Genomic DNA, 15,015 nt, shown 5'->3' with positions numbered 1-15,015 from the left:
ACTATTTTTATAGCCCTTTTATTTTTAATTAACAACAATACTAATAAACACGTTATCTTACTCTCTCAGACTTAATGATCTGGTAACAACAGATAAATCTCACTGATGAGGCAAAGTTTAACTAAGTTAAGGATTTAAATTTAATCTGTTCAAAATGTTTGAAATAGATCACACAATTCATGTGGACCACTTTCATTGTGCCATTTTGAAGCTCGAAAGCATAATCTCCAATTTAATGTAATTGCATGGAATAGTACAAAAAACACATTCTTAATAGTTTCTTCTTTGTATTTAAAAAAGGAAAAAAAGAAAGAAATATATTTTATATATATTATATATATATATATATATATATATATATATATATATATATATATATTTTATATATATATATATATATATATATATATATATATATATATTACAATTAGAATAACCATTTATTTATACATTTTAACATCGGTTTGATTCCTTTGATGTTAAAGCTACATTTCAGCACACATTACTCCAGTCTTCAGTGCTACATGATCCTTCAGACACATTTCTTAAAATCATCAATGAAGAAAACAATTTTTCGTGTGGAAATAAAAATATTAAGCAGTGATGAATCATCACAGTGATTCTGTGATGTTTGAAATTTTAATCTTTTATATTATATATATCTTTACTGTCTCTTCTGATCAATTTAATGCATCCTTAATGAATAAAACTTTTACTATCTAACTAAATTTAATTTGAATGGTAATGTATACAATAATACAAGTGCCATCAAGTCCCCTCGACTACACAAAGGCACTGCGCAGTATGTCATTAATCTACAACCACATCGCTCATCGGATCCAACCACCGGCTTAACATGGGCTCGGGAAGCCAGACTGAGACCAGAGGCTGGCGATGCAGAGACAAACAGACTGGGAGCCCGCAGAGAGCTAAACCGCCAATCTGACAGTGGCATTTCTCTTTAGAGGAGCAGCTGCCGCTTCGCCTCGCTGCCTCGGCATGTCAAAGCAATTCATGAAAGAGAGATCGAACAGTGAACTGACACAACACAACCGTTACTCTACTCTTGTGAGAGGAAAGACATAATCTCCCAAACAGCTGCTGGATTGTGTCGTGATGATGACAGAAGATTTCAAACAGTCAAGTTGTTCAACGGCATACCTTTGATGGTCTAACTTGTCGCAGCAAGACTCTGGGTGACTCTGGAAATTTTGACTAAAAACAGGGTTACCGCGTCGTGCCGCCCACAAATGCTGGAATCTTAGTGTTTATTCTTTCCGTTTGCTTCATTTTTCATTCGACATTACAGAGAGGGGGTGGTATGGGAGGAATGTTGTCCATTTGTTTGAAGAGAGTCAGTTGGTGCTGTGAGAAAAATGTTTTTAAGAGCCCTGAAGTCTCTTTGAAAAGTGCATACTGTACAATGCATTACTGTCCATTAGTGTGACCATTACTGCTGCTTACAGTCATTGTTGGGATTTGAACAAACCATTAACTCTGAGAAATAAACACAACTATTCACGCACAGATATGATACAATGTTTTTGACTTGTTAAGGAGAAGTATATTATTATATAGCTATAATATTAAATAGTTTTTTATATATAGTTATATATAGTTATATATATATTTATTTATTTTTGTAGTGATTTATGGACTCATCTGATGGGCAATAAAATGCGGGGAGGGGTTCAATAGACATTTAAGATCCATTCAAGGGACCCAAAAAATATAATTCAGATGGGCTCTTGGGATAGACAGACAAAAAAGACAGTAGGGAAACAAATCTGTCTGATTTTGTGAGCAAATCTCAGAGTGGTTGTGTGAACAGGATAAAATGATTCATTGAGAAGATCGGACTCAAAAGAAAGAATACTTCCGGAACAGGACATCATTTCTTCTCATGAAATATTTAGTGAAAACTTTCGCTAATGTGACATTTGCATAGTAATCCCAATATTTGTGCCATAAATATTACTTTATTTTGCAAGAATATTTCTGCCTGTTTGTGTGTGTGTGTGTGTAAAAATTATAATTATAAGATTTTTTATAGGTCACCAAAACAATGTTTTTTATCCACATATAATTTAACCATATATGTGACCCTGGACCACAGAACCAGTCTTAAGTTTCTAGGGTATATTTTTAGCAATGAATCAGAATCATCGATTTTTCTTTTATGCCAAAAATCTTTAGGATATTAAGTAAAGATCATTTTCCATGAAAATATTTTGTAAATTTCCTACTGTAAATATATCAAAACTTAATTTTGGATTAGTAACATGCATTGCTAAGAACTTAATTTGGAAAACTTTAAAGGCAATTTTCTCTATATATTTTTTTTTGCACCCTCGGATTCCAGATTTTCACATTTTCAAATATTGTCTGATCCTAACAAACCATAAATCAATGAAAATCTTATTTATTCAGCTTTCAGATGATGTATAAATCTCAATTTCGAAACATTTACATTTAAGACTTGAATGGTAAGACTTGGTTTCTTGGTTATATATATTAAGAATACTGTTATTACCTAAACACCGCAATAATATGCTATAAATATGTATATTTAATACAACAACAACAACAAAAAAAATTAAAATATACATCACAATTCAGTTTCCAGTTCAATTAATTCAAATATGAAAAATTGCCATAGTCATAAGTCATTTTTTCCACAAATTTGCCATTATAGTTTTGTTCTCTCTACAGAGAAGATGTCTAATGAACCGCATATGGAAGCACACAATGTTTTCTCAACTGTCACTACTGGCAAAAAGATTTGACTTTATTGTTACACACACACACACACAAATCCTTTTATTTATTTATTTCAGTCTGGGGTCTTGGTAAGCATTAAAGGGATTGTTTGCCCAAAAATGAGAAGTCTGTCATTTACACAAACCAGTATTATGTCCTTTCTTCTGTGGAACATAAAAGAAGACATTCTGAAGAATCCTGGTAAGAAAACAGTTTTGGCGCCCATTGACTTCTACTGTATAGTCCAAAAAATATATAATGATCTTTTTCCAAATATCTTCTTTTATGTTCCACAAAAGACAGGAAGTACAGGTTTGGAACAACATGAGGGGGAGTCATAGATGACAGAATTTTCATTTTTGGATGAATTATCCCTTTAAGAGCAATACCCTCTCAAGCACAAAGCAACTTCCCACCTCACCCAAGCTTTACAATGGCATGTTTTGCATGGAAAATGCATGCCCTTAAGTCCAACCGAACACAGAATTGCCCGGAAAACCATGAAACAATGGTGCTGGCTGCAGTCCAGTGATCTAAACAATGTGGTTTGCTTTCATATTAGCACCTTCCTTATGTGACCTAGAAACAAATCCCTCCATGTGTATATGCCGCACTAAAGTTTGGAAATAAGGATAAAGGAAAACAATGCTACTACCATTCAAGATCAAAAATAGAGCTGAATTTCAAAGTTCCGGTCATCGCTCTTGATACGTCACTTAAAGCCTTGTCTTCCTCAGACAGCTTCACAATTCCAGGACATTTCAGCGAGGCAGTCAAACACAGAGTGCTAACAAAGTCCTCCACATCAGCAGTCAGCACCTCTAAGAGAGATGACTCAAACATTATTCTATCTGTCTTCATGTGGCTTACATTTCACAGAGTAAGACATCACTTTCCTCACAGGTCCAAAATTACCTGTTGAAGGAATGGGATAGGAGGATAATACAATCAAAAATGTCCTCAGGCGAAGGCAGGAGAGGATGTGGGGCAACCGAACATCCACATGCCCTGACATGCCCTCTTTAAAATAATTATGCAAGAGCGGGGATTATTTAAAAAAGAAAAACAGGAATACTGGCTCTGGAGAAGAGGGATGTTTACGAGGGACTAGGCATGGAAATGAATTTACTTAATCCCATAATTCAATCCCTAATATTTACAGGGCCCACACGACAAAGGTTTCATGACTTTTCTCTAGCGCCCAGTGAGTAGGCTAATCTATACTGCCGTGCAAAGGCAAAAGACAGTAACTTTGATTTTCATCGAAAATGAGTTATTGATATTTTGGGGACTTTCAAGATTATGTGTATAAGTATGTAGAAGTGTGTATAAGTATTTCAAATCAAGTTCGTTGTTTTTCTGAGAAAATAATGTGCGTCTCAATCATAACTTCGAAAAGCCCCGTAGAAACCAAGGCAAACCACCGTTTAACCAGAGGTGGGTAGAGTACCCAAAAACTTTACTCAAGTAAAAGTAAAAGTAATTCTAGAAATATTTACTCAAGTAAAAGTAAAAGTACTAGTCTCGAATAGTTACTTGAGTAAGAGTAAAAGAGTATCGGATAAAAAATCTACTCAAGTAGTTAGTTACTTTGGGTCATATATACGGAGCCTATTTTTATTTAGATATATAGATAAATGTACATAATGTATGTGTGCGTGTGTAAATGTATAAATTTCATCAGCCTTTACTCCAATTTATTATAAAACCCTGTCTGTTTACTTAAGTAACATAAATAGGTTTCATGCCATAACATATTTTTAATACGACTGACCTTATATTAAATGTGAATTTAACATTGAAAGTTAATGTGATATAAATATTGCTACTAATCTTTCATTGTTCAGAAAGAGAGCAAATAACATTTACATTATTAAAGATCATTTTCACTGACAGTCTAGATTTCAATCACTCTCAGAAACTCCCATTAAAATCACTGAAACTAATTATAGATTCGTACACACATCTGCACTTTGTTGTTTCTGACGAGAGAATTCGCCAGAAAGAGGTGTTAGTGAGTGAGTGAAGGAAGCACCGGCATTTCAGCGATGACTCACCGGAACACCTCTGATTGGCCTGATTGCTTTCAAAAGAACCGTGTGTGATTGGTTATAATGCGCAACGCTGTAAAAACGCGTCTGTCTCTGGCTCAGCGCCAGCAAGCGATCACAGATCTGAATTTAGCAGCTGATGATATGACTTGCTGAACGTACTCGCACCGGTGTGATTGTATTAAAATTAATAAAATCTTAATCGGCTATTTTTTGTCTTTTGGAAGCTGCATTCAACTTGACTCCCCTCTGTTATAAGCCACACACGTACAACAAACTAATGTCACAGTGGTATCGTGTACTGTAATCGAATGTAGCTCAAGTTATTACCTGTTAAACAGTAGACAGCACACGCGTTCATCTAATAAGGATCTCAATCGCAAGCAAATAATAGCCTTTGCAGATTTGCTTTCAATTCAGTGCAGTTCCATATCCACGTTTTCTACGCTGCTGATGATCTTAAACATTACAACTCTGAGTGAAGTGAACCGCTTCAGACGCTCAGCGCGTGCGGCAGGGAACTGAACGACTCCTTCAAACTGATTCATGAACCAATTCACTCGTTTGCCAATTGGTTTGATCAAGCCTTTGAACAGAATTGACTCAAAAGAATGAATCATTAGCGAATGGGCATCGCTCATTGTCCAGAGAAAAGTAGACGGCGCATTTGGAATAAACTGAACCATTTACAACATTTATTGCATTAAGATAAAGTAACGAGAGGAGCGTCGCCAACAGTAACGAAGTAAAAGTACAGATTTTTCCCAAAAAATTTACTCAAGTAAGAGTATAAAGTACCCATTTTTAAATATACTCCGAAAAGTATTAGTTACCCCGAAAAATTACTCAAGTAAATGTAACGAAGTAAATGTAACTCGTTACTACCCACCTCTGCGTTTAACACCAGTTACGGCTCTTTTACTTTGTTTGGAACCCTCAGTTACGGCATTCTGACTTTGTTCAGCCGCACATCAATATGGTGTTACGTTGTTCTGCCTTTATTTTACTGTCCATTAAAGTCTGCCGCATTTTAATTACTGTGTAGACAAATGAATTTGATATAGATCGCGATCTACCAATCAGCTCCATATAACAAAGCACTGTAAGGACTAGATACCTTAGCAGCAATATGTAATCGTGACCTAGTTTTATGCCTAATTATCATTTCACCTGTGTTTTATTAATTAACTTTTTACATTTTTGTTTGCTCCCCCTTAAATACTCTCAGTTCTCCCCTTAACCTTTGTCCGTTCTACTTGAAGTTGAGTTGTGTGTGTCTTGTGCTTCTTTGAATTAAAACATGATTATTGGTTTTGCAACCGTTTGCCTTCACCAGACCAGCCTTACACCAGGCTGTCACTTCTAGTTGGACGCGTTAGGACTTGAATGCTGAAGCTAGCTTGATCAATCATAAAATCAATAGCCTACTAACAGTTCACAATTAAATCCATATCCTACCTTTTCTTAACTCCGTAAAATCCATAGCGTTAAACGTCATTGGAGAAGTTGAATCCACAAGCATTCTGAGCATTATTCCTGCTTGCTGGCATTCTCATCAATTCACAAGTCATTTAGGTTATGCTATTTCATACAAATTAATATAAAATGTCTAGCATTCTTCTACGTTACTGAGCATAGCAAATAAATTGGTATCCACAGCATTCGCACTTTTAGTCTGCTTGTTACGGTCAAAAAATAAAAATAAAAATAAAAAAATAAACTTAATACAGTCACATTACTATATGCCTTGGTGTGACTTCTCACGTTTTGCAAACAATGCAAAGGCAGAGTACATTAACTTCAAAATAGGGGTAAAAATCAAGTTTGAGCTCACAATTTTTTTAATATAGATAATTTTCATTACTTACACATCTAATTGTTTAAGTAATTGTTTAATAATTTGGCTGGACAAATTATAAAGTCTTTAAAACTTTAAAGTCGTTTTTCTTAGCTTCAAACTCTAGCGAGTTAAGGTTTTTTGCCTTTGTAGTGCAGTATATAGGACTTCAGTGGGGTCCCAGGACGCGGGATAACATTTCCCAATTGGCCTCCAACCTAACAATGGCCCTGAGTGGTTTGTCAGGAAGGTGCAAAACAAGCCAGAACACAAACACTGAAGCTCACTATGCACTGTATGACTTTTTAAATGTATAATAGATTATACAATGTGATCTGAAAGAGATAGACAAGTAATTTGTGTGTAGTGTTTTATACCAAATTTTACGTTTGTAGCCACAATTCATCGTTGAAAAAGCCGGCTGCACACTTTATGAAAAGCACTGGATGCATCAAATTGCAAGTTCTCAAGTCCATGGATAAACAAGGTTGAATGTGCGATGTGTACAATACTGCATGCCAGATTGTACGATAAATTGTAGCCAAGACAAACAGCCACAATTTCGTGTCGACAAAGTCGGTCACACACTTTATGAAAAGCATCGGACGTGACATTTTGTACACGCATTCTCAAGTTCAAGATGCCGGCCCAAAACTGTGAATCTACTCACCATACAAGTAAATGTTCTCGAAGAATGAACAAAGATGTGCAAGACTGTGCAATCTACATTATGATACTTATCTTTATTTCTCTAAATGAAACATAGTAGCACTTTATTTTTCAGTCCTATTCCATATGTACATACTTACTTACATACATACAACAGTGATTTCAATAACTAGGTACTAACCCTTAACCTACCACTAAAGCTAACCATATATATATATATATAACATAACATTACCCAAGGGCCAGGGGTAAGTATATTGTACAAACATCAAAGTACACACACTGTAAAATAAAGTACAACATAACATAGACTTTATTCATACCACAAAAAGACAAACGTATTACTGAAAAATGCACAATATGCAATCATCCAGCCTAGGGTGAAGTCAGTATGTACATTAACAATAATTTGGGGGAAAATATGATATCATTTAGTGGTCTATGTCTATTTTGAACAGCCAGGGATTGTACATTCGTAGAAAACTCACATTTTTCCTCTATGACATTAGAAACCCTTTATGATCCAAGAAATTTGTCTCAGACAGTAAGATCGTGACTAAAATTACTGTCCACACCAAACGTGTCAACACCATGCTGAGGTGTTATTGTCGGTCTCAAGTGGTTTTTAGTTCTTTGCTATGGGGTTGTTAGGATTTTGCTAAGCCCAAGTCAAGATAATGCTCAGGTCTCTCCTTCAAGTCTATAGGAGTCTTTGTGTGTTTTGTTGTCCACCAAGTTAAAATCTCAGGTTTGATCAGTTTGAAGAAATGTGCCTGGTGGCCCCATGTCATTACCAGCAACCACATGTTTGCCTATTTACCCGTTCCCTACCACTGCCAAGACTAGCGCCTGGTGGATAAATGAAAATAAACCGAATCCCAAGGGAAGCTGGGTGTTTTGTGGTTTGGTTGAGTGTTGAGAGCTCGGTCTCTAGGATACTCACGGGGAGGTGCTTGCGTTTGCGGCCAGGCCGTCCAACCTTGCGGACAGGAGTGCTGATCTCATCAATAATCACGGTGTCCGTTCTAGAGTTCTCATTCTAAACAGACAAATAAACAAATAAACAAATTAAACATTATTATTTAACCAAAGTCCTTACAGGCTCATATTCAAGCTCTCAGGCATTTAGCCATTTTGAGATCGATAGATAATAAAGAAAATATAGTTTAAGTTCCATTCCAAAACATTTTGAATATATATATAAACTGCAGCTACTTAATTACTATTTAATTTTAAATTCACTGATTAGCCGCACCATATCAGTTTTGGGCCCTATTTTGATGATCTAAGAACATGGTCTAAAGCGGTAGGTGCACTCAGGGAGTGTCCAAATCCACTTTTGCTAGTTTAACGATGGGAAAATGGTCTAAACGGGTTGTCCCTATTCTCTTAATGGATACTGGGTGTTTTTTTTGGGGCGTACTGTGCAATAAACCAAATCAGAGTCTCATCTCCCATTCACTTTAAAAGCCATTTGCTCTTGCACCTTGGCAGGTTTGCTATTTACATGGTGGAATGTAATTTTTCATTTAAAAAAAAATGTTTGTGTGCTGCTGCGCGTCCATGTGTGTAATAAGCAAAGTTTACACATGTTGTGCATCCACCTATAGGTGCATATTATTAACATGCTCTCTAAATAAAACTTAAAAAAATGCAAGATAGACCAGGTTTGAGTTGGTCTAGGGTGGAGTCTATTTTCAGCTCCTCAAAATAGCAACGTGCCAAAAATGCGCCTGAACACACCTCTTATTTAGACCAGCTCGCACATGGGCGAACAAATAGACGCAAATGCATTTACTATTTAAACAACGTGATGCAGGACGATAAATTGAGAACTACGTCAGGCTGAAACTAGCAAAAACACTTGCGCCGTGCCTTGCATCGTATTGCGCCGGGTGTATAATAGGGCCCATTGGCTTATAATGAGAATTTTTCAAATGTGCAATTATTAGATATCAATTGCTATCAACGATTATTGGATATTTACACTACAGTCCAAAGGTTTTGGTTGTTGACAAGATTTTTTTTTTTTTTTTTTAAGGCTCTTTTAAGTCTTTTATGCTCACCAAGGCTGCATGTATTTGATCAAAAATACAGTACAAGCAATATTATCCTGTAATCTGGCTTATCTCAAAATCGAATAAACCCCTGTAATGTTGTAATGTCTACATTCCCTTTAAAATGACTGCTTTTAACAATAAAATCAGTTGTTTATTTTCAATGCATTTTAAACAAAACAGTAGAGTTTACTATTGGCTATTTATCAGTTATCAGCCATAACATGAAAATAATAATCAGCTTATCAGTATTGGATGGAATTTTAAAATCAATTCAGCCTTAGTTTTTAGTTTACAATATGTATTTTAAACCTTTACACACCAAAACATTCCAGTAAACACAACAAGTGCGAGAACTTTAAATATCACTCTATCTTTCACGCCAGGGTTGTTTAGCTAATGAGAAAAGCCAGTGTTTGACTGGCATCGTTCTTTTAGCCGAGCTTAAGTGTGGGGTGATACAGCCGTGGAGAGATCCGTACTCTCTGGGCTCTCTCCTGACACACTTACAAAGACTTTCAGTGGTTCATTCTCTCCCCTCATTCACTTTCTCTTTGTTTAACACAACTGTGTCTTCCCTCCTCAACAATAGCCACTCTTGGTCCAGCCAAGCACCCTAGGGTGGACGGGAGAGAAAAGATGATCCTAATGTAGCCGCTGCAGCAGCTTCAGGGCTGGGATGAATCAAACCACCGGCTCTAAATCAGAATGCTAATGAGGATGCTGTCCCCGTCTGCCATGACTACTGAGAAGTCCAGCATGGCCGAAAGATGGCGGGACACCACTGGAATTCCTTATTGGTAATGCATAATGACACTGATATAAAGCAGAGTACAAATAGCATCTCAAGTTACCTTAAAATATACAATTACATTCAAATCAACTTTTTTATTGATTGGTGTATATCTGTATATATATATATATATATATATATATATATATATAAAATATATATATATATATATATATATATATATATATATATATATATATATATATATATAAAATATATATATATATATATATATATATATATATATATATATATATATAAAATATGATGCAATGCATGCATTTTTACTTAAAATATGCAGAGTTCTGGAGAGTTAGCATTGCTCTTTTCTTGTGATGGTCTTTCCACATTTTATGACTAAATAAACCCTCACACAATGTTCTCATTATGATACAAATAAACAATCAAAAAACAAAGGGTGTGCACAGAAATCGGCGTTGCCTTGTGTGAACTCAGTAACACCGTCTACATCTTTGCTCTATTTCTGTCGCCAGCCGGATATTTAAGGCATGAACTGTTGCCAAGCAACAGGACTACGAGCGTAGCCGGGTCCATGGGTGCAGGGGTGGGGAAGAATGAATTCCCCCATAAATCAGGCGAACGGGAGCCTCTCCTACACATGACAACACCCACGTCACTAAACGCCCATACGAAACAGAGCAGACACTATCTCTGATAACAATTCACTCATGTTTACTTATTATGTTTTCTCTACGCTGACACTCGATAGCCCCGCGACTCACTGCTGTGGAAATGAATCATGTCAAACTAAAATGATACACTGAATGAAATATTGTAGTGATGGATTTGAGGAGAGAGTTAAAGGGACAGTTCACCTAAAAATGTTATTCCGTGAAACATGAAAGAAGATCCTTTGAGACATTTTGGAAGCCGCTAAAACTTTTTGGTCCTTCAAAATATTTTCTTCTAATGTCCCGCAGAAGAATAAAGTCATACATGTTTGGAACGACATGTCAACATGCCGTGAACCAACGCTTATGCTAGTTAATGTTAAAAATGTCAAAATCATTCATATTAATTTAAGAATTCCATGTTGCATTTATAAGATGTCACCACCTCTTTTCAAATCATGGGAACAACCATTTTCATTGGCATAAATGTAGCTAAATATAGCGAAGGTTTCAGTTAAAAGACACACTGATGTTTTATTTTCAAAGCTAAAGAGTATTTATCAAATTCTTGTCACTGTATATACAAAGTTAGCATAGGCATTTCCAAACACAACACATTTCACTGATGGTAACTAGCCGTATTTCAGGAAGTACACAACAGACCGAACATAAAAATGTCCAGAGACTCATTAACGTCTTACCATTTGATTTCCGTTGGTGTCACAGTTGAAGTCGGAGCTCTTGAATGCGGCGGCGGTGGTGACTGTGTTGGACGGCATCGCCAAATGAGTGACTGTTCACAAAGCAAAAGTCGAAAAAGATAATAAAAAAAAATGTAAAGAACAAAAAAGTGTGTGGGGGGGGGGGTTGATGGCCCTCCTTCTTTAGGATCCCCTGTGAAAAGGAACACCATAATCAGAGGAAGCAGCACTCGAACACATCCAGAAGATTAGAATAACACAATAACTCTTTAATAATAAAAATTTGCCTTCAGAATAAGTGAAAAACTTATAATAGCAACTGCACTTCTTAATGTCTTTTAAGTAATTAAAACCTTGTGTAAACAGATATTAGGGAATAAGACATCACATTCAGGCCATGAATGAGAAATCAACATTAATTACACGTACATTTTCCGTCTAATACACCAGAAAATAAGGTATTGATGAGTTGACTCAAAATGTATGCATTCTCAACTGCTACATGAAAATCCTTCTCTGGGGTGAAATATGAACTCCTCGCTTTATGGTATTTCCTATTTTCTCCCTCAGAGCAGTTTTAAAGGGATCTGTACATTTTATTCTTCACTCCCATGTATTGGTGCTTCAGTGTGCTTTCTCTACAAGTAGGACACCAAAGTCCCATGAAATTTGATTTGGAGGTCAATAAATTAGGCGAGTGTATCGTTAAAGGAGCAGTTCACCCAAAAATGTATACTCTTTGCTTACTCTAATATCATTCCAAACTTAAACAATTTCCTTTCTTCCAATGGAAAAAAAAAAACTAAAGAAGTGGTTTAGCAGAATGTCCATGCTGCTCTTTTCCAGCCAGTGAAAATGACAAAAAGCATCAAAAAAGTATGCTAAATTATTTGTGTGCTACATCCAAAAATCAAATAACTTTCTTTGTGAACCAAACCAAAATTGAAACTGTTGACTCTGAAATCTCAATCAAGTAAACATATTTTTTTCAAAAATTAAATAATTATTAGGATGTAGTGCATCCTTTAGTTGTTTGTTCTGTGTATTTGTGCATGTTAAACCACAATTTATTGATTATGAATTTTGACACTTATGTCGTCAAACATCATTTGACCTTTTACCTCTTGTAAACAATGAATACACATAAAATGTTATTATGTGTGGGATTTTAGAATACAATCATCTGTTCCTACAAACTTACTGTATATGGCTTCAGAAGACTTATATATAATAGTATGTATTATATAATATATATTAATATAATAGTGCCACTGGCTTGTGAAGTTGTGAATGACATTAGGGTGAGTAAATGTCAGTATTTTCATTTCTGGGTGAACTATCCATATCTTTTTCTTTTTTTTTTATCAATATAGTTTCTTTTTTTAAATCACAGTAGTAACCATCCAGTAGTTTCTGCCCATATACACATTATAGTGACTAAAATTAGGTAACTTGATATTGCTAGTTTTAGTAAAACGAAGGAAAACTCTAGAAACTGGACATCCCATATTAATTTATTATAATTTGACAGTTCTAACAATAACTGTAACGTTGGTATTTTAGTAAACTCTGGCCTCCACAGTACAGTCCATTAAATACAAGGGTAATGGCCAGAGTCATTAATATTCAATAATCGGTGAGATGTGTCACAGGTATCCAATCACAAGGTGTTAATTGATCACGTGTCCATCATCGTCTGTAACTGCACAAAAGCTCTTTTAATCATCCGCCTACTCGGATTATTCGGCCTTTATTCGGACAGTCATTTCCAACAGGCCAAGGCGGCTTAAATGTGAGACTTTCAAAACCTAGGTGAGCTGCCTACCTAGACAGCACTTTCGGTCACCTTCAGTGTGTCTTTTGGCATTTTTGTGCATCATAAGCGCTTGCGGAACAGAATGAGTATCAAACCTGTCTAAGTAGGCAGCTCGTTAGGTTTTGAAACAAAGCCATTGTTTCAAAGCCACTGACTCTACACTTGCGAGGAGCTACAAATGAGCGCTCATCAAGTTCAAGAGCACATCGCGCTGTATTAAGTCGCACATCTGTACGAGCAGGAAAAACCTCTGGCCACATCGAGCCGCCCCCCTCCGTATCGCCCCGAAAAACAGCCAGCCCCACGGCGGAGACTTATTTCGATGGAGGCTTTAGGTTCTAGACAAGTGCATCGCAGTGTTAATTACCCGCTTCGCCAAGTTCCAGGCCTGACCCCTTTTTTGTTTTCGCTGACTCCCGGATCCTCCTTCTGCTTCGCTCTCGCCGTCCTCCACCACCTCCCCAGCCGGCCAGCTCTCCTCCAGATGCTCGGCTCTCAGTGACTGCAGAGGCCGCTCCGCTCCGCTCCGACAGCGGCTCCGCGGGTCCTAGAGACTGCCGCTTACGGGGAGAGCGATTGGTTGACAGAGAGAGGCATCATCATGATACACGTCTTCCTTAAAAGCATGGAATCATCCTATCTATTTTTCAAATGCATATTGCAGATCTTATGGCGAACGATTTAGCTTTGTATGTTTTGTTTATTGATTAATTAATTTATTACAAATTCTATCAAAATGTCAGAATTGGACCTTCCAGTGAGAGAGTGAGAGAGTGACGGTCTCTTCTGTGGAGATGTACTGTAGGCAGGACTTCTCCAATCATTCAGTCCGCTTATTTAAACCACGCCCCTGCAAATCAGCCTTCAATTTTTAAAGCAACGCCCACTCAAAATCCAATCAAGACACGTTCTACATTTTTGTCTTTTTTGATAATTTAAGGTGTTAGGTGTGTTCACCCTATGTCTTAATTATGAGATTACAACTTGTAAAAAACACTCCTCGTACTCATAGAACTCGCTGTATTAAGTGCGTTCAGGCCATATCCTATTTATCGTTATTACAACATACCAAATTGAAAAAAGCATTCACGTCCTCATAGAACTCGTAATTACAACTGGTGAACTGGTAGTTTTCTGAGAGCTACAGCCTGTACCACGTGATCATTGCAACTCTTTGTTGGAACCAGAGAAAAATGGTGGCACCTTTAGTAGTAAAATATAATTAAAGCACTTATTTCGTAATATTTCTTATGTAACATTCTTTCACGCAGATTCATATTGTCACTATATAAATGGATAATCTGCAATCCGACGATGTTAACAGCACTGAGTTGAACTTAAAGTGTTGTCATCTTCGAAATTACGTTAATTACGAGATGGTGTGATCTTTGCATTAATTACTGTAATTGTGAAATTACGGTATTCTACAGTCTTTGTTGTTACATGGATAGCCAAGTTATCTAACTTTTTGCTGCACGTCTTTCGTTTATATTCACATTAATTTTGTATGAAAACATCTACATTGGCAAAAGTCAATTTTAAAACATAAATATTACAAAAACAACTGCTTAATTACATATTACTACTGTAAGCGCCGCAGTTTTTCTCTGGTTTTATGCAGCGCTCATGTGGTACAAGCCGCAGCCTTTAGAAAACTCCCAGTTCACAAGTTGTAATTATGAGTTCTATGAGGATGTAA

General features: G+C 36.4%; 1 protein-coding gene across 7 annotated transcripts in view; it reads right to left on the bottom strand.

The window, feature by feature from the left end:
* dnmt3ab (DNA (cytosine-5-)-methyltransferase 3 alpha b) overlaps positions 1-13,879 on the bottom strand; it is a 61,335-nt gene extending 47,456 nt beyond the window's left edge. Inside the window, exons 1-3 of one of the 7 annotated variants that reach the window (XM_052581160.1) lie at positions 13,684-13,879; positions 11,501-11,693; positions 8,261-8,356 (exon numbers count right to left, since the gene is read on the bottom strand). In XM_052581160.1, coding sequence (XP_052437120.1) covers positions 8,261-8,356; positions 11,501-11,578 — 174 coding nt within the window. In that variant the 5' untranslated portion in view covers positions 11,579-11,693; positions 13,684-13,879. The remainder of the gene's footprint in view (positions 1-8,260; positions 8,357-11,500; positions 11,694-13,683) is intronic. The other 6 variants (XM_052581162.1, XM_052581159.1, XM_052581158.1 and 3 more) reach the window with 6 other exon arrangements.
* Between the last annotated feature and the right edge of the window lie 1,136 nt (positions 13,880-15,015).

This window comes from Carassius gibelio, chromosome B17, assembly GCF_023724105.1.
Source record: "Carassius gibelio isolate Cgi1373 ecotype wild population from Czech Republic chromosome B17, carGib1.2-hapl.c, whole genome shotgun sequence".
NCBI lineage: Eukaryota > Metazoa > Chordata > Actinopteri > Cypriniformes > Cyprinidae > Carassius > Carassius gibelio.
This window is presented reverse-complemented; position numbering and strand designations above follow the sequence as displayed.